Below are 20,204 nucleotides of genomic sequence, written 5' to 3' on the forward strand. Positions count from 1 at the left end.
TTGAATGCTGATGTAACTTTGCCAATTTGAGGTTATTTATTATTTCTAGTTTACAATAATGTAACTGAGAGCATAATCAGCCCTTCAAAGTTTGAAATAGGTATTTTATGTTCTATGATTGTCAAAGAAAGGAAATACAATAGCACAGAAAATAGAAAAATTAAACAGTTTCTGAAACAAAGAGCATGTTGCAGTTATGATACAAGTAGAGCTAGATATTTCTGCATTCTTCTGCACAAATATTTCTCAATTTTTCAGTGCCAGATTAATTTTGGGTTTTAAACTTAAATATTGATGCATATAGTACAGTTTTATATTCCAGTTTTTGTTAATAGATGTACAAAATAAAGGACTATACAGACTCTAGTTCTTACCATAGTCTTTCAGTACAGGTTGAGTGGAAGAGTTTATTTTCTCCTGAACCTCCTAACATATACAAATTTACTATACTTTTCTTGTAGTAAAAGGAGAAAAAAAACCCAAACACAAACACCCCAAAACATTATTTCCCCAAGTAATTTATTGCCACTTTTAAGATTTTCGTTTAGTGTCTCATGGGTGATGCCATTGTCTTTTGGTATCAAGAGGCCAGCCACATTCTACAACTTGTCTGCTTTTCCAAGGGAGCTAATAAATGAATCGAGGCCCTTAGATACTATGATATTGTGTGATTTTTTGTTTGTTTGTTTTATTATGCTATGGTGTTCACAGCTCTAGAATAACAATTTCCTAGAACTGTTTGATAGTAGTAAAGAGTAGTGTACTGAAACTTATTAAAACTGAAGGAATTTTTATGCCTGAACCTAAATGGCTACTGAAAAAAGTAGATGAGAATGAAATTACACAGTAGCTGTTTAACAAAAATAAGGAGTTGACATAAAAGTTATTTACACCTATGTGTTTTCGACCAGGATTGACAAATTTCTTGCATATGTTTAAAATAGATTTTTTCCATTGTTCCATATGATCCTTGAAGGAACACTTACGCATTCTCTTTGAACCCTTTTGCTTTACTGGTGAAACACTCTCCTAAGATTGTGTGAACCATCACTGATTTTTTGGGAGGTGAGGGAATAGCCCAAGGACTATGTTTTAAGTAATGACTGTTACACAGTAGAGAACTAGAAACATAGACAGGATATACTTGCAAGGTAACTGATAGGTCTTAGTTTCTGTGTTTGTAAGGCAGAGTTAAGATGACAAGTCTGTGATTTGTTAATCAGTTAATCAGGCTGTAGAGTGAGTCAGTATCGGAGACAGTATTTCTTTATATAGCAACTTGAGTCGTGTATTGTTTAATAAACAGCAATAGCTGGTCTCAAACCTGTCTTTGTTCTGTCCCTTTCTGAACTCCAACAAGTTTCTTCAAAGGAAGGTTTTGCCCTATTGAGCTTTTGCCAATGTCAATAGCAACTGAATCCCAAACTCACTGCGTTCCTTTGCAAATGCCCCCTCAAGCCTGTCCCTCTTTTCCAATATCTTGACAGGTCTGTGTAAATCTGTTAAAATAATACTAATCACATGCAACACTTACAAAACTGGTAAATGAATTGTTAATCTTTATTGTCATTTTCACTTAACTAAGACTGAAATAACATGAAATGTGATATTCTCTGGTCTTTTCCCACCTCTGAGTGTTCCTGTTTGTGTGTGATGGATACCTGCTACTAGCTGATTGTCACAGGACTCTTGGCACTGGGAGTCGGGGGGGGGGGAGATGATTCTGAACAAAAGATGCAACATTGCTTACATAGTTCATTTCCTTAATCCATCATGAATTAGAAGATCAGTTTACTGGCAGTGATAAATGGATCTCTAAGCACCTTCCTGGTGTCTCTGTGGTTTGGTTTTTTTTTCTTCCTATCTCTGGAGCTCACCTTTATCCTCATCACCAAAGATAAGAACCTTTTTTCACACCTCTGCAAAGATGTTAAAACCCAGTAACAGCAGTCTCAGAGCACATGAAGCAGTGCTAAATTTCAAAATGATTTAAAAAAAAAAAAAAAAAAGAGGAGGGGGCAGGGCCTCTAACTTAAAATAAACATTTCTAAACTTATAATGTAAAATTTAGATGGATCTTTCTTCATTAAACAGTGTTCTCTTAACTAGTGATTTTACAAGTCTAAAACAGATGCAGTGTGTCATGCAATTTATGGATCCTAGTACCTGCCATAAAGTATTTTATGATGGCTGCATTCTGTGTTATTAGTAGCTGTCTTTTTCTGCAGCCATTGGTGTTTGATAATAGTCTTAAAACACCCAAAATTACTTACCTGCAAGCAACATTCCCGATAGTCCCTGTTGACAGTTTGAATAAGTTTAGTGCCCTTTTGTTGTACTTTACCTTCAAAACAAACTGATTGAACCATCAATAGCTCCTGAAAGCTGACAGAGGCATGTCATCTGGTCTAACCCTCTGATAGTAGGTTATCTGTGGGAGTTAACCTCCCTGCGTTGTTAACTGAAATGTTTTATGTACTATGCAACTTTAGGATACTGCTGTGATAACCTTAGTAACTAAGTCATACATCACAGTAAAGAGATTTTGTGCAACAAATAACCCTGGATTAAATTTACAAGGGTTGAATTGATATTGTAAAGTGTTCATTCCAGGGCTTTGGTAATCCTTTCCTGTATTTTTTATGGCAAACTTGTGTTACATTTAGATTGAAGCTGCATCTTCATATTTCTAGCTAAAATATACCCAGGAAGCCTGATGCTTTTCTTCAGTCATTTAATGAAATGGTATCATATTATTTTCATATAATATTCTTTTTATCCCACATTCAGAAAAAAGGAATATGAATAAATGTGATTGTGTTTTGAATCACCTTTTAAAAGAATTAATCACTGACATACCTTTGTTCTACTGGTGTGATAACCTATATGGTACTTACTTTCTAATATTTGCTCTCCTTAGGGAGTGCAAGTTTAAAAACCAAATCAACCCCAAACCTGTGACTCATGGTATAGTTTGCTGTTTAGTTTATGTACGAGCATTTTTTGCTTTTGTTTTTGGCATTGGCAAGTACTGGTGCTCATTCTGTTTTTTGAAGTGCAGTCAGGATGGCTTAAAAATACAAAAATACATTTGTATCAAGGAATGCTATTATAATTTTAAGCTCTTTTGAAATGATTGAGAGACTGACATTAGGGCTGTGATCCAAAGTCAGCATAGATGACAGTGCTGTCTTAGTCTGTTGTCATTTTTGTTGCAGCCTGCTTTTCGATGGCATATTTCATTCCATCATTAAACATTTGCTGATTTTCTAATACCGATGTTTTCTTCACCTGAATATTCATCTTTTCTCACCCTACACTTAGTGGGTGTCTTTACTCATTTTCAGCTTCACTCTTCTTCACTCTTGACATATTGTTTCCTTCTGTACATGTCTTCATTTGAAAGAATCTGTTGTCATCAGAGCTTTTCTGCCAGTAATGCAAGATGGATAGCTGCTCCTCCACTGAAAGACAGGGGCCAGCAAAATGCCAGGCAGGACTGGAAGGGCAGCCAGGAGAGCTGGGTGGAGTCCGAGAATGTGTCAGTCTCGTAGACCTGTAGCTGTTGTTGAATAAATGGTCTTAGGACATGTTCTGTTTTGTAAGGTCACTCTCTTCTACTAATATCATTGAAAGTCACAGATGGAGAATTCACATTTAAATTGTCTGAGCATTTCAGTACTGAGCATTTTCAGTTCACTTGTTAACAATTTACAAAGCTGCCGCCTCAGAGGAAAGGTGTACTTGACGGAAAGGTTTATTTGCAGCATTAAATTTTGCTTGGTTGTAGAAGGGGAGTCTTAAAGTCTTTTTCACATGTTTATCTGGTCTTGAGAACAGTATTATAAGATAACTCTTACCTTTTAAAACACATTTTTTGTGTGCTGTTCTTTTGCAAAATGTTATATTATGCAGAGTTTACTACTACTTCTATTTCTTCCTCCCAGTACCAGAAGGGATTGGGATGATTAGGAGGCTCTCTGACTGACTGGAGTTTTTTGCAAAGCAGCTAGGCATGGGGAACATTATCAATCACCTTTCTACCCCCTGCCGGGAAAAGTCTGGCGCGTCCCTCACTTTGCAAGGTCTGCTTCACATTTGGTTGACTAAATGTAAATAACATGTACTTGAGGTGGTTAGATATTTTGATGTGCCTTACTTTGTTTCCGATCTGCCATGTTCTCTCCCTCTGCAAGCAAGGAGGCAATGGTATTTTTCTGAGGGTAAAAAGCTGCTGTACTCTGAGTAGAAAGGATAAATAGAACACAGTACTGATGCATCCTAAAAAGAACTTTGAATTCTTAAAATATTTTTCATAAAAATAGTCTCTCCCTTTGTGCTTCTGCATTTAATCCTGAGCGGGGATCTGTATGTTGTAAGGAAACCTTGTCTCTCTGAAAGGACCAAATTGTAATTCTCCTTCCAAATGATACCTGTGTCAAAATGTAGTCCTGGAATAGCAGACACCTGGAATAACTCTCCATGTTTTCTCTTGACAAATTATTTTTTTTTAATGTTAAGAGTTTTGAATACTGACATACACTTCTTTCAAGACAAAGGATGGTGTTTTAGGATGTATGTTAGAAGGCAAATTGCGCTCCTTGCTGATTTGCTGATCATTGTGTTTTTAGGAAAATATAATAAAAATCTGAAGAAGTGTTGGCAAATGAATGTTTTCTGACAATTCTTTCAAAGAAGATAGGTGGCAGTTTCCTGTGTCTCAGACCGGTTTTTCCCTGCAATGTGGGATGAAATCTTTGGATTCACTCAAAAGTCCCTTTTCCAAACTGGCAATTCAGAACAATTTCCAATTTATTCTATTTCTGGGTATACATTGTTCCTCACTGTTACCTACAGAGAACACACATGCCCATGGTGATAATTTTCTTATCTGTTTGATCCATCCAGCATTCAGTTGTTATGGGCAGCTTATAACAAGCTTCATTTGAGAGAGTAAAGTATAATAACTCTTCACATAAGCTACATTGCGTGAAAAAGGTGATCAGACATGGGAAGCAAAGGCTCTTGCTCTTTATTGCTGTCATATTTCAGTCATTTAGTCTGTGAGAATGTCTTTGTTTACTACTGGATTTTAACTGTGTGCATTTCGCTGTCAGGTATTTTGTCCTGCACAAATTGACAAACCTGAAATTTCTTGATACTCGGAAAGTAACCAGGAGGGAGAGAGAGGAAGCCCTGGTAAGAGGTGCCTTCATGAAAGTGGTTAAGCCCAAGGATGCTAAGGTAGGAGAGTAAATAGAAGAAATAAGAACAATGTGATTCATTAACACTGTTTTAAAATAACTCCAAAAGCTTGGCTGTGTCTTTCGCTAAAGTAGCAGACAAAACCTTTCAAATTAAAGGACTGGTGAATGTGGTCAGGTGAGGGACAAAAGCCTTTGTAATTTTTCTGTGCCTTAATATCAAACTTCACTGTTACATCTGGTTAATGGACTGTGGTTATGTTATCAAATTTCTGGTTTCTGACCTGTGTTTCATATAACAAAGTAACTAATATGTGTCACTGAGCTTAAAGAAATATTTTTACCTTGTCTAAAGATACGTAACAACTGTGTGATATGCTTTTGTGAAAGAATGCAATTTTTCTGACAAGTTGTCCCCTGCCTTGGATGTGAAACACAAATGTCTGTCGCAGAGCTCACACCTTTGGTGTTTATTGGCATTTAGTGGACCAGCTGATTCTAATTTTGTATGATGTTACTTAATGTGATGTCCTGCTAATAAGCATTGACAACATCAGAGAGACAGTTTCAGTAATCTGAGCTTTTGATACCACTTGCATCAACTCTGGGCATACTGCATGCTGCTGATGCAAACAGAATGCGAATGTGAATTCTCCACTTTACCTTCTTTTTCCATTGTTGGTCAATACACGGTAACAGCAATCTGAGCTTTGGAGTGTTCTAGTGCTGCAGATCTTTCTTAAAACTCCACATAAGTTTTCAGTCTACTTGCTTTCTGTTTGCTGTTTTGTTCTCCAAAATATACCATCAATAATTTATTGCAGATTTCCAATAATGCTGAATAACAATGTAGCAGTTATGGAAATGCACTGTTTGGTAGCATAACAGTGTTGCTAGATAAATGCATTATCACAAGTACAATTGCAACGCGTAACAAATTAATTCAGACTGATTCATTTATAACTATTAAAATGTTAACAGTTCCGATACAAGCGTAGCTTTGATATATTGTTTACCATTGCCTTTAGTTATTTCAGCTTCATATATGTAATAAGTGAAATAATTTATTTCTAATCTATTGTGGATATCTTATTCACAGCAAACCATCTTTGCTGAATCTGGCCAAATGCAACAGCATTATCTAATCAGATTTTGAATCTGGTGAAGTGTTTTTTGTTTGTTTTTGGGTTGGTTTTTTTTTTTTAAATTTTATTACCGATTAGATTTTTCATTTAGGAGTCTCCTCTTTGAATTTTAACCAACTTAATAGTGCAAGAGAAGAAAAAACAAGTGCCTGTTTCTTAAATTCGAAGTTCCTTTTCTGGATGAAACCTCTTTTTAAGTCAATAGCTAAGGGTAAATTACTTCACAAAAGTATGGATAACATCTTTATCTTTTATATCTGTAATTGAACCTTTTGTATAGTTTTGAATTATTTAGCCACTAAAGTCTTATGATAAAACATACATTTATTTCAGCAAATTTGCAGAAGCCTCAAATTTACTGTTGTTATTGCCATACTAAAGGTTTTTTCTTCTTCTTTATAAATGGTTTGGTACAAATTGCTGATGGTAAAATCATTGTAAATGCTTTTCATGGCATGAATTAATGCTTCTTAAGGTGCTACAAAATTACCCTCATCATACAATATTATATACATATTACAGAAGTGTCTAATTTAAAATAAATATTAAATTGGATGCAGAACAGATATTATAAACCTCTTAAAATTGTTTTGAATTTGTGCTTATTTCCTAGGATATTCATGCTTATAGTATGCATTCATGCAAGCTCTTTTTATGTCTGAGAACACTCACAGTCCTCTCTGCATATGTTTTCAGATGCAGATATATATATAGCTATGTATATATGTAAGTATGTAGCTATTTATATATGTAAGTATGTAGCTATTTATAGCTATACCCAAAGACCATAACAAGCAGACTTCCTCTATATATCACAAAGATGATGTGCACAATAACTGTACTTTCAAATTCTATCATATGTTTTATATTGAATACATAATGTTTTGTTTTGTTTTTTTTTTTATTCTTCAGCCTTCAGGTTTCCTGAATCTTATGCTCTCTGTTCATTAGTTTCCCTCCCATATAGTTGAGATTTTTGACCAGCTTCAGCCAAATCTAACAGACAGTTAGTGGTAATATATTCTAGGCTTTCTGAAGCTAGTTAGAGGAGAATAGACCTTGATCCAAACTAAGAGGAAGACTGCAGCACATCCAGTATTTGTCATCAGAAAAACTCCTTGAGAAATTGACCTAGTGATATAAGACCCTGCTGATAGTAAGCTTTCTAAGAATGGTTTTTTCCTTCCCCCAAAGGTAGTAGCCTCTGTGTCAGCCTATGCTTGCCAGGAATGGAGTTGGAGCGATTAGTATTTATGTTGGTGGATGCCACATGGAAATGTTGTTCTGCCAGATGCAGCTACAACAGTGAGCCTATCAGACTTGCTTTTTCAAGAAAAAAACAAAACCAAACCAACACCAAAAATACTAAATTAGGTGGGGTGTTTTTTTTTCCTCCATTGTGATAAGCAGGAGATGGTATGGCTTATTCAGCATAAAAAGCAGACTGATGATCTAAAGAGGCTGTGATGTGGGGAGTTGTTTTCATTTTTGTCTTGACATGAAATATTTGGGAGAGCAAAATACCCCACCAAGAAAAAATACACAAAATGAGAATAAAAGCAAGAAATTTCCATCTGACTAGCTTGTGTTTACTCAAATGCAAAAGTATCTAGCAATCACTAGTCATCACTAAGTCATAAATATTTTATTTTGTATAAATTTTTTTACTTTCATTTTCCCCTGTTTTTTCATTTTTTTTTAACAGAACACTGCACTTCCTTGTGCTTTGCTTCATTTCATCCTTTGTTTAAAATGCATCTGTTTGTGATATGACTGTCTTATGGAAAGATGCAGTCATTTATTAGAAAACAGTTTAATGTTACAATGCAGTGTTCCATCTCGCTATGTAAGTGAGCTAAACTTCATTATTCTGTGATGTTTATGCTTTCTTTTGTCAAAATATTGAACATTGTATCATGCCTGATTTTAATAAAGATTGGGTAAGCCTGGCTGGATAAGAGGCGTTGAGCCAGATGAGGAAGCCTTGTTTAATGACCAGACCACGACCTCATTTCACTGGCATAAGTGTGGATCAAAGTGGAAGATGCCTGTCCAGTGTGAAGTGTGTTTCTGGGCATGACAGTGCTTCACATCAGAAAGACAGCTCAAGAATACGACAGTCAAAATTGCTTAATTATGTCCCAGCTTTGTAATTATTCATCCCTTCTTCTACAAAGAGTACAGTTGTCATTTCTTGACATAATTATTTAAAACTGTACCCTTATTTGGATTACAGGTGTAAGAATTGTGCTTCCAACTGTTTCATCTTTAAAACTTAGAGAAGCAAAACAGAATGTGATTTGAGAATGCATTTTAAGAGTCCACATTTTTACATTGCATATGATATAAATAAACAAAATGAAATTATGATGTATCAAAGCACACCATAATTTCATGTTTTAAAGGTCTATAGTCATGGTCATTTAACTAGATGATAAAATGTGGATACATTCATTGTATCTAAAGTATGCTGCTGTGAATAGATACACGCTGTCATAGGTCTCTTTAAATATAAATTTAATTGCTTAATACTGGGTCAATGCACTTGCTTTTATAAAATACCTATATTTCCCAGTATTTTTCAACCCCTCTGCCCAAAAACTATTTTTTAGCTTACTGCATTTTTAAGGTTAACATTTTTATTGGTTCTGTTTATAGTGGTAAAAGCAAGCAGTGTGCATTAGTCACATGTAACAGTCTCACAGCGTATAGGACCAAATCATCAGTGGGTATCCATGGGTATACTTCCAAGTACCTAACTTAATGCTATGCGGAGTTATTCTGGTTTTTTGCAACTTTACCAAGAGCATCTTGTCCACTTGGTTATAAAGGAAACTCTGTGCAACAAAAGATGGCAGTGTAGGTGTTCTGAATTCCGCCCCCCCTCCCCCCCTCCCGAGGCATTGTTTTCATCACATGTTATAATTATAAAACCTGACATAGCATTTGTTCTCTAAGGAAATAAAATGGAGACACTTAAGCAGAAAGGCAAGTCTAATATCTGTGTTTCATGTGATGATTATATGTGATTCTTGCTCACGCTATTACTTGGAGAATAGACGATTATTTTATTATGATAGGAAAGCTATATATTTAGGCAGTACAGCTTTAAGAAATAAGATGAACTAAAATCTACAGTGTTGCTTTCAGATAATTTTCAGCATTCTTGTGTTTAAGCTCATATAGCTGATATGCTTTTTCAAATTCTACTAAAATCAAATTGCATAAGGAGTGATTTTAGTAATTTTTGTCCTTAACTATTTAACAAAAATAATATTTTTCTTAAATAGATGTATCCTATGTGTTTCCAAGAATTTGGGCAAGGCATTTTTGCTAATGCATCTCATGGACCTTTTTTCTCCCTCCCAAAATTAGGAAAATGGGGATGGTTTTAAAAAGTAAATAAAAGGTGACAGATAAACCTTTGGAGAACATCTGCATTGCTCACATTTTTTTTTCCTTTTACCAGCACCATTGTGTAGAGATCTTGGCTTATGTACTTACAGCTTATGAACTACAGAGCAAAGGGCTTCTAAAGTGTAAGGAATCATTGTGTCAATGAACTACTAGCTGGTAAGATACCTCTTTGAGAGAGCTTCTATATAACAGGGTTTCTTATCATCCAGAGATCAAGGTTTTCCGCACTAAACCAGAACATTGTCATGAATTTAAGACTCCAACCTAGACTGGGATGCAGTAAGTAATATTGTCTTTAAAGACATTGTAGCAGTCATGCTGCTATTTGGCACACTGAAGTGTATCCATTTTGCTCTTGGAAAGTTTAAGTATTTTAAGCAAAAGTCCATAACAGGATTGGTCCATAATCCCCTAATGACTAATCAAAATTAGGATTAAGGAATAATTGGGGGGGGGGGGGGGGGGGGGGAAGCCAGAATTTATATTTCTATGTATGAACACTGTGGTGGTTTAGAAGAAAATGTTGCTGAGTAGGGTCTGCCAGATACAAGAGTGGTACTTGCTAGAACTAAGCTGACAGAGCTAAGTTCAGTCATTTAAAAATTTTCATTTTAAAAATCCCATTATCTCAAACAAATCCCATGATCCAAAACAAATGTAAGCAAACTTAGCTATATAAAAATTTTATGAAATAATTGTGTGTGAATAACATTTTTTTTTTTTCTCTGAACTGGTGGATTTTACTTACTTTCTAAAATTGGGGCATGACACCTTGAACCTAAGCCTTTCTTTGGCCTACAGGGCAATAGGTATGATGATTAATGTGGTAGAATAAGAAATAAGAAAAGCATTGTGAAATTTCAACATTAAGAAATGGTCAAGGTGTTGGAGAACTGAGAGATGACCTTAGATTTTTCCTTCTCTTTTCCAATTCCTTATGGTATACTGATCCATATTTTAATTTTTTTAAATTTAATTTGGAAGTTTAGATTCTTGTATGTTTGTATTATCCAATTACTTGAAAAGAAGAACAGAAGACACTTTTGGATATGATCCAATCCTTGAAACATCAAATAGTTATTTTCTACCTCTCTGTCTCTGAGAATATCTGTGTGTCCCTCAATAGTCACTTTGCAATAATAGCCGTCTGGTATGTGTATGTGTGTGAGAGCTCACCAGAAAGTACAGTGAATCCAGAAATGGAATTTGAGTCATAAATTCAAGAATACTTTGTTCAGAAGACTTTAAAAAGGTCACTAAAGAAGTCCTCAATTTTTGCAGCAACAAAAAATCAATTCCCAAAATATGGATATATCTTGATTCAATGTTGAGAGATAAAATCTGCTAACACATCTCATGATGCTTGTAGGGTAAATTAGTGACATGAGATCTTAAGAAATGGGAAATCTAATTATTGTAGCTGTGCAAGTGATAAGGGGCTTAAGGGTGTGACTGAAAAGTTATATACTAGACTAATAAGCAGAAAGCTGGGAGTTCATCAAATGGTTAATGAAGTTCTGTAGAAGACACCTGCGAGAGCCTGTGGAGAATGATATATGGACCTGTGAACATACACATGCGGTATATAAGGATACAGGTCAACAAGCAGTGCTACTGTAGTTTGGATCTTGCCCAATATGTAGTCTTTGGATGATATAATTCAGTATATGGATGAAATAATTCAGTAATTAGGAATATGCGATAGCTTCTTTTACATTTCCTTTGTTTATGTATCAAATTAAATCTGCATATGAAGGAGAGCCATAGACTACATGCTTTGGTTGAAATTATTGTGCAATTGATCCTACTGTCTTTGCGTATGATCAATAGCAGACCGGTGTTGCACTTGCTACATAGCCTGTTGTCCTAGTGAATAAACGTAACAGTAAACTTGATCTGGCTGTGAATTTGTGCATCATGTGAGGAAGCTCTTGCTCCTGGAAAAGGTGGAATTAATAACAGGATCTACAGCAGTCTGCTAAGGCCAGTCAGTAAAGAGTTTTCAAAGTGCCTGCAAGGGCAGCTGCGTTCAAGCAAACTGAAAGGCAGGCTTGGGAAAAGGCAGCCAACAGAGGGAAGAGAAGGGTCAGTAGCCAAAGAGGAAGCAAAGACAGTTAATGATAGTAAAGTTGAAGATGAGAATCTGAGCTACAAGGAGCTTGGAAAGTAAGCAGCTCACATGCAGTACTTGAATCTGCAAGCTAAGACATTTAAAAGGAGTTGATTTTTTTTTTCGTTGCTGTATTTTGTGTCTTAACATATGACAGGTCACATGATTAGAGAGAAAGAACCTCAATCACTAAATGAGAGAAAAGCAATGAGTTTAAACAGTGGGGACTGAGCTGCAAACGTGCAGCTGCTGAAATAGCAGAGGAATGTATTCTCTTTGCTTAGCCTGCTGTAATGTAAAAGAGGAAGAATAGACACGTGTGGGTCATATGTGAGTTACGGTAGGGGGAAAGACTCTTCATTGTTTGTTCTTGTGATAATTCTTGAAAAAGTGGTATATATTTAGTTCTTTGGGAAGGTATTATGTAGGCTACATCTCATTATTTAATTGCTATTGAAGATAAAGAATGCCAACGGTGATGTCACTTTCCTAAAATTATTCCTTTAAAAAAAAAAAAAGTATATGATTGTCATGAAGCCAGTGTCCTTTTAGCCATTAATGATCCCAATGCACTTTTCACATAGGAAGGGGTGTTACTCCTGGAGCCCTGGCCTGATTCCAATTCAGGTAATTACATTCTGCCTCCATGGATTTCTCTGCAGTCTCAATTTACTAAGGCATTCTTCTCCACCTTCTGCCCTGAACTGTTATGTAGTGTTGCAGTGTGCTAGTTAACCAGCTGCTACTTTGCACCTGAAAGGTGTCTGTCTTTCAGTAGTAGTGAGCAAACTGATCCCTTTGTAAGACTTATTTAATATTTGTAAAGCACTTGGAGGTTTTCTGATGAATGGCAATAAGCACTATATATCATTAACACATCCATTTAACTGAAGAAGCTAGCATGACAACTTGTTTGTTACTGCTGTTATTAATTTTTTTTTTTTTTTTTTCTATTTGTGGGTTCAGAACTATGGAAACTTCAATTATTAGATGCTGCAAGCATATGGTCTGGCTTTCTTCTGGTGATCATCCTATTCAGGCTACTTAACAAAACGCGATTCAGGAGAATGTAATACTGTGATATCAGACCACAGGGCAAGAATCATGATTGGTTTAAATTCCCAATGGATCAATACGGCTAGAATTTTATCCTATAAATTTTGTTTGTTTTTCTTTTGGAAATGGAAACACTACTGCTGTACAAGCAGAGCTCACTGCACTCTTCTGTAATTCCTCTTTTCAGAAAAACTAATGCAGTGGATCTCATTATCAGATGACACCACTGTTAGGCATAGGAGTTATTTGTATGTTGCATTTTGTCAAAAAAAAAAATGTATTTAATATGGCATTGGCAAAACTCTGGGCCAGTTTATATATATTCTTTTGTTCTTATAGGTGATTTTTCCCCGCCCTGGACTTTGAGGCACTATGTGTCTCATGTACTCTCAATCATGTTTATGAGTCATTCCCATTAAAATAGTAGTAGTCTTAAGTGTGATGGTTAGAATATACGTTAATTGCTAGCCATGAAACAAAGGTCCAATTATAACTTTTTTTTTTCCCCCTGAAAGCTGCTTGTCACAGTAAAATTTCTAAGAGAGAAAATCAGTGGCAAACTACCACTACCAAAGGGTCTACTGGTAATTTTGTAGATGTGAAGCACCTAGTTCAAAAGTTGGAAAGAACTGTCTTGGCTGAGTTTATATTTATTGCTCGTTTTGACTATGATTGGTTGTCATATAGTTTTCACAGCAAGCTCTGCAGTGTATATGTATGCTGTGTTAGCACCTGGCTTCACTGTTTCACTAACCCATCAAAAGGTCACCAGTTGTTAGAGATAAATGCAGTGGTCACAAGGGCCATTGCAAACGAAGAGAACAATAATTTGTTGTTGTGAACTTCTCAGTAGTGTATCTTGCAGTAAGGGACAACATGCTGTCAGGAAGATCGTGATGTAAACAGAGTTGTATGATAGTGACGTAAACAGGGTTGTATTTTACGTTAACTTAACCAAGTTCATTGGCATCCTCCCTGGCAGAGGCTATACTGCATGGTTTTTAGAAATGTGATTCTCACATACCAAGCAACATTATGTGAACTTTTAAATATTTTTTTTATATCATGCTATCACAATTATGACTTGTTCTTTTGCACTAACTTATGTTGCCACATAGTTTTAGGTTCCTGATATTCTGAAGAAGAAAAAAAAAAGCTAAAGGTTTATAGTTTTAGATAATAAGGTTTGTTTAATTGAACATGCATGTTCAATTTGACATCCATGAAATTAATAATTGCAAGTCACATTATATAGATTATTATAGTTGTTGTCATTACATCTCTGTGTACTCTTCTGTTTTTCAGTAGTCTCTTCTTTTGTTGGTAAATACTAGGATTTAAATTACTGAAAGCTTCCCCTGGTGTTTACAGGGTAATTTTTCTGTATTTCACTGTACTTTTCTATTTCTCTGCTGTCAATTTCTTCCTTAATTCTTCTTGCCTTTTTGCCTTCTTCCTATCTCCTTGATTCATAGAGAGCATGGAAACTGAACAGAAAGTATTTATTTGGAGCATTTTACCAGATCTTTGTGATTCAAATGATTACTTTTTCTTCTTTTCAGCCTTGAAGTACTACTTTCCTTCATTAATGTAAATCTTTCAAGAAAGTTTCTCTGATGATGTAGTCAACAACTTTGTGGTAGTGAAGTTTTTATATCCAGACCAGAGAAGTAAATAAACAAATAAGAAATAGAGTGCCTTCAACATATCATTCTCTGCAAATTGTTGTTCCCCTAGTATTTGGTTTTGCTTGCCGTTAGCAAAATGTTTTTGGTTGCACAATGACATTTTTAATGATATCTGTAGTCCCTGAATCTACAGAATTGGATTTTGTCTTCCATGTGTTTCCTTTTGATTTTGTCTTCCATGTGTTTCCTTTTGATATCAGTGGGATCATGGTCAAAAAGAACAGTGTACAGCGATCTGCAGGTTACAAGTTCAGGTGTGAAGACCTAAATATTGGGGGATAAAGGACCATGTCTTTGTCATATAAACTGTGGTGCAACCACATCATATAGCATCTTGTTGTGAAATGAATGCTAGATTGTTTTTAGTGTTGCCATAGTCAAATTTGATGGATGGAATAAGAGGACAGGAACAAAAGGGGCGGTAAAATGAATGCACCTGGTATTGGCTAATATTTCTAATCACTTTGGAAACAATGCAAGTGCCTGAAAATAGCAGTCTAGTGCCATTTCAAATACCCTAAAGCATACAGTAGGTCCCTGTAGGGATGGCAGATAAATATCTATGGGAGATGCAAGCTCTTCTGGAGCCACCATGGGAGGCCAGACCCAGATGCTGTAGCGTGGCTAAAATGGCAGTAGAAGCTTGTGTTTAAGCAGCTCAATCCTGCCTTTCCTGTTGCGCTAAAAGAGAGACTGTGTGCTGCAAAATATTGACAGGTCAAAACACCGGAGCATTATAATAATAATCCTCCCCTGCACCAGCATCAGCCAGAGTGTGGTCCAAGAGGCACATAGGGTTGGTAGTAATGAGGTCATCTCTTAAAAGCTCAAGCATATCAGTCATTCTCTTTTCATTAATGACTAAGAACATGACCAATTTGTAGCTGGTTTATGAGTTATTTCAGGAAAAAGGATTAATAATTTTTTTTTTCAGAGAAGGACTAATATTTCTCTCCTTGTCTCCACCCTTACCAGAAATGAATAGGCCAAAGGCATCTTTTGTAAGAAATCCTGAACTTTTTTGCCTAATGAATTTCTAAAACTGCTCCCGTTGTCAAAGAAGAAAGGAACAGCACAGTTTCATCTGCTTCCTTAAAATCACATTGAACTTACAGATTCTGGTTCCAGCTCCTGAATGTTAGTTGAGGCCGATGCTAACCACATCATGTTAAAATACAGGGAGAATAATTTTATTGAATTCTGTGTCTGGTTGCAGAACACAGTGCTAATTATACCTTGTCTTAATCAGGTTGGCCATTGAAAATCTTACCCAGTTTTGAATGAAGCCGCCTCTGCCATTAGGAACTTCTCTGATAAATACAGAAAACTTCAATCATGTTTCAAAAATGGCATTGCTTTGAATCCTGTTCAGTGAACGATCTGTTTTGGAGCTAGGGCTTCTTCTGACTTTAGCAGGCATGGAATCTGTCCTTAAGTTATGTGCATTTAATTTTTAAGTGTATTTAAGGTATGCTTCAGTTCTAATGAATCAAATGTCCTTGTATCAAGGCACCTAGTAAATGCATGTGCATTGTCCCAAAGATGATTCATTTCACTTTCAACCTTGGCGGGGCTTGCAAACCTTAGGCATTCTTTCTTGTAAAAGAACCTGTGGGATATTTGCTTAATAATTAAATTACAATTGCCTTTGTGTTTCTAATTTATGAGCTTGAAGCACAAGGAGATGAAGTTTTCTGTTACGTCAATACAGCAAACTGTCCTACATATTTTACTATGGCAAGTTTCATTAGGAAATGGATCGTTTGGGTTAAAATAAGAAGTAAATTCAGGATTGAGAAATTAAGACTTTTTTTTTTTTCTTCCCACATTGTAAGACTAAATATACAACTTTGTTCACATAACGATTACAAACAGTTCACTGTGTAGGCCAAATGCTCTCTAATGCAGTAAAATTAAGAAATAATATGCTTTGAAAGTGATTTATGAGTGTGGTTAAACTGCCAGATTTACAAAGAAATAGTTCAGATCTTGGGAAGCCTCAGGAGTCATGTCAAAAATGAATTTGACCATGATTTAAACTGCTACTTTTCTTACATGACATTTAATATGTGTACTTTGGAGGCCCATATGTCTTTAATAAAATAGCATTAAGTTTTAAATATGATATGAATGCAGTCAGTTTCTAAATTCATAACCTTTTCCACAACTCCAAAATGCTAACCAATAAGGGAGTCATACATGCAATAAAACATAAACCTTAGAAAATAGTTTTTTATTAGAATGGTTAGACAGTTGGCAGCTGTGTTGTAATGTAATAAATACATGCAGTCAACGTGGGTTTATCAGTCTTTGTTTACACTGTAAGCAACTGGGACCAGACAACTAATTATAACTGAGGACCAAAGGTCATGAAAAGTATATTTTGTCCAGTGAATGTGTACTTGCTAGGTGAACCTTATAATGCTAAGAAAAATAATTTATTAAATAAGAAGCACTACAGTATGCTTCCCAGTTGAATTTGTCTGAGAATATAATGTTTATTAGGGAGTCACATACTTTAAGACTGTTCTGAAGTACTAAGTATTTCAAAAATTATGAAAAGACGTACACAGTTTACAAAGGATTTCAATGTTTAGCAAATGGTGGCCAAAAGAGTTCAGTGCTTTGTGAAAACAGAAATACAGGAGTCTGGTCTACGCTGAAGTTTATGCTTAATAACAAAAATATGTTAGCATATTTTTGAGGGATATTTCTTTGCAATGCGTGGTATTTTATTAATTTTGTTAAAATAAAGTATTTTAAGATTACTTTCTGAAACAGAAACTAGCCCACAGCAAAACCAGCTTTCTAGATAACGAGCTTTTATTCAGAACAACAGATTCTAGTTTGCTTGCTGAGTTACCCATTTATTCAACATGCATAGAACAGTACTGCTAGCCTGATCACATATTCTAGGTAGTCTGACATTCTAATGAAAGCTATTGAAATGGTGTGGGAGTTGGGAAAAGACAGATTTTCTGTGTACTCTTAAGAGTGTGTGGGGGTGGGGGATAAAAACTTGATTGTGGTATACTTTTTCCTCCAAAATGCTTTCGATGATTTGATTTCTGGTTAGTGTGGTTCTAGAAAAATGGCAAAAAGTAAATTAAAAAAGTCTGCTTTGAGATGTATTACAAAGCATATATTCAAATGCTAATCTGTAGTCCTCCAGAATTATGGGTCCCCTAGAGCATCCAGAAAATTATTAACAGCATGTAATCCAGCTCAGTGTGAATGCATCTTTGCTCTGTTAGCCAAATCTTTACATAATACAAATCATTCTACCTATAAAAGCACAAATATGTTATTGTTCTCAACAGGCAATTTAATGCAGCTATAGGGAGGAGAATAAGAGAAAAGAAGATTACAAGCTATCTGATCATGCTTTTATTTCTCTTAAATCTCTCAGCATTTCTCTGTGGTTGTACTTGTTTGAAGATTGTACACAACTGTGCTGTCTATATGATTTGGAAAGCAAATACCCTAAACATGAATTTTCGATGGGTGTAGTTTTTAGAAGATTTGATACATTTATAACAAATGTACATTTTTTACCCCAGAAGCAGTGCTGAACCTGTGATCTTTTTCTTTTTTTCCTTATAATTCTTTTGAAGATGTAAATTTTGCTGTAGAAAGCTCATTTTTATTTGCCACCCAGTTGTGCAGCTTTAGCTGCAGAAGAGCTATTAAAATTAATTATTTTCCTGAGGGTTTTATCAAAAGGATTATTAGTGTGAATATATACAGAAAGTACGTGAATGAGGAAGAAAAATGTTTTATTGAACTAATACACAACAATCTCCAGTCATGATGTGGAGTCAGGATCCTGCTCCAATGGTATTATGTCAATGTGACTGAGTTCAACTGGTAGTTCTTGTAAGCAAGGAAGTGGATCCACTCTAGCATAAGTCTGCGGATTGGGTTCATCTTTTATTATAGCATTCTGATATTTTTTTCCCTGCTATTATTTTTCCCCCAGACTGCAGCTTGTGGCTCTCACTGTGAAGTTTTGCATCTATATGAAAATAATATTTTTGCTTTTTGTGTTGCTTTTGTTATTTTCCACTAAGCGCGTGTCGCTATGGTATACAGGTACTACCTAATCACCAATGATGGGAAATCTATGTAGCACATTTAGATATGAGTAAGCAGTCAGCCTATTATTATTGTTAGTTGCCAACAGAAAATGTGAACTAAATGTTTGTTTTAAAGTGAAAGGTTGGAGGTACTAACAGCAAAGCAGTAGTCTCTCTAGGAAAAAGAATGGAGTGGTAGAGGCGAGGAATGTTCCTGTTCTACCTGTTCTCATCAAGCCCATCAAGAACTAACTGGAAGAAACTGTACGTAGTTCTGTGGAAAAATAGCATTCCTGAGTTTGAAACAGGATGTCACTTGTATGCTTTGCAGTTAGCTACAGGTCAAGTCCATTGGATTGTTGAACATAAAGCATAAAACATTTGTGCTGCTGGGTCTCAGAGCTATTCTTGGAGAACTTGCTCACTTTTGCATGCATTTTGGCAGGAGTTGTGTGCTTTGTTTCATATTGTATATTGTTTCAGAGATGTCTAACAGGCCACAATATTAATCCATCGCCCCAGGTCTGCTCAAATTTATAACTGTGTTACTTTTGTATAATGTCCCCCAGCTTTTTCCCTTCCTCTTAGGTGATGATTTTTCATATCTTTATGGTATGAATAGGACTCTACAGTGCTATTTACTTCTAAATAATGAGTCAAAGATGTTGTGTGCAATTTTGAAAGGTGGAATGCTATAACAAGACTAGGCAAAAGCACTGTATGTGTGGCACAAAATTCTTACATATGAAGAAAACCTTTGAATCCACTTTTACTCCTGTTGAGTAGACTCTGAAGTAGTCTGCTCTGTCAATGTGAGCAAGAGAAGCAAACATAGATCTGTGCCATGTCAAATGGTCTTTCCAAAGCAGAACTCATTAAAATATCTGCACATGTGATTCTAGTTTCAAAACAAACAAACAATAATTCTCTAAATATATATAAAAAAATTGCATCAGCAATATTTTCAGCAGCAGCTATAAAAGTAATTGGATTTTACTGTTTAACAGTAGAGAATTCTTACAAGGTGAGAAAATAATTCAGATTGTGAATAGAAAAATATCTTTAAATTGAGTTTGCATACCAGACTAGAATGGTTTCTCGGTAAAGGACACACCTAACTTTCTGGGAAGGATTGCTGCAAGGCCATTGAAAGCTGCAAAGTAAGGAAAGAAAAAGAATAGAACGGATTTTATTTTCCTGATTTATTTTTGAACGTGAAACTAGAGGTGTTATTTTTCATAGCAACTTCTTGATTTCAAGGCAACAGCAACATAGCTTTTGGGTCTTTTTTTCTCCCCCCATATTTTACCATTTTCTCTCAAGAGAACTTCTGAAAAATTGTTGTTTATGTGAAGTGCTCTTTTTCTCCGCCCTCTTCTCCACCTCCCCCCCCCAAGTAGAAATGAATAGATATGTTGTTGGTGGAGAACTTACTTGGCTTGTCCTCTTGAGGTCATATTTTGGCAAGTGGGAAGTCTATTTTTTGATTTGATAAACCCCTAGTGGAA

The 20,204-nt window shown here is 35.6% G+C and overlaps 1 protein-coding gene across 1 annotated transcript in view; it reads left to right on the forward strand.

The window, feature by feature from the left end:
* LRMDA (leucine rich melanocyte differentiation associated) overlaps positions 1–20,204 on the forward strand; it is a 700,198-nt gene that overhangs the window by 413,750 nt on the left and 266,244 nt on the right. Inside the window, exon 5 of the mRNA XM_054831401.1 lies at positions 5,118–5,244. Coding sequence (XP_054687376.1) covers positions 5,118–5,244 — 127 coding nt within the window. The remainder of the gene's footprint in view (positions 1–5,117; positions 5,245–20,204) is intronic.

Source organism: Grus americana, chromosome 7, assembly GCF_028858705.1.
Source record: "Grus americana isolate bGruAme1 chromosome 7, bGruAme1.mat, whole genome shotgun sequence".
NCBI classification, from domain to species: Eukaryota; Metazoa; Chordata; class Aves; order Gruiformes; family Gruidae; genus Grus; species Grus americana.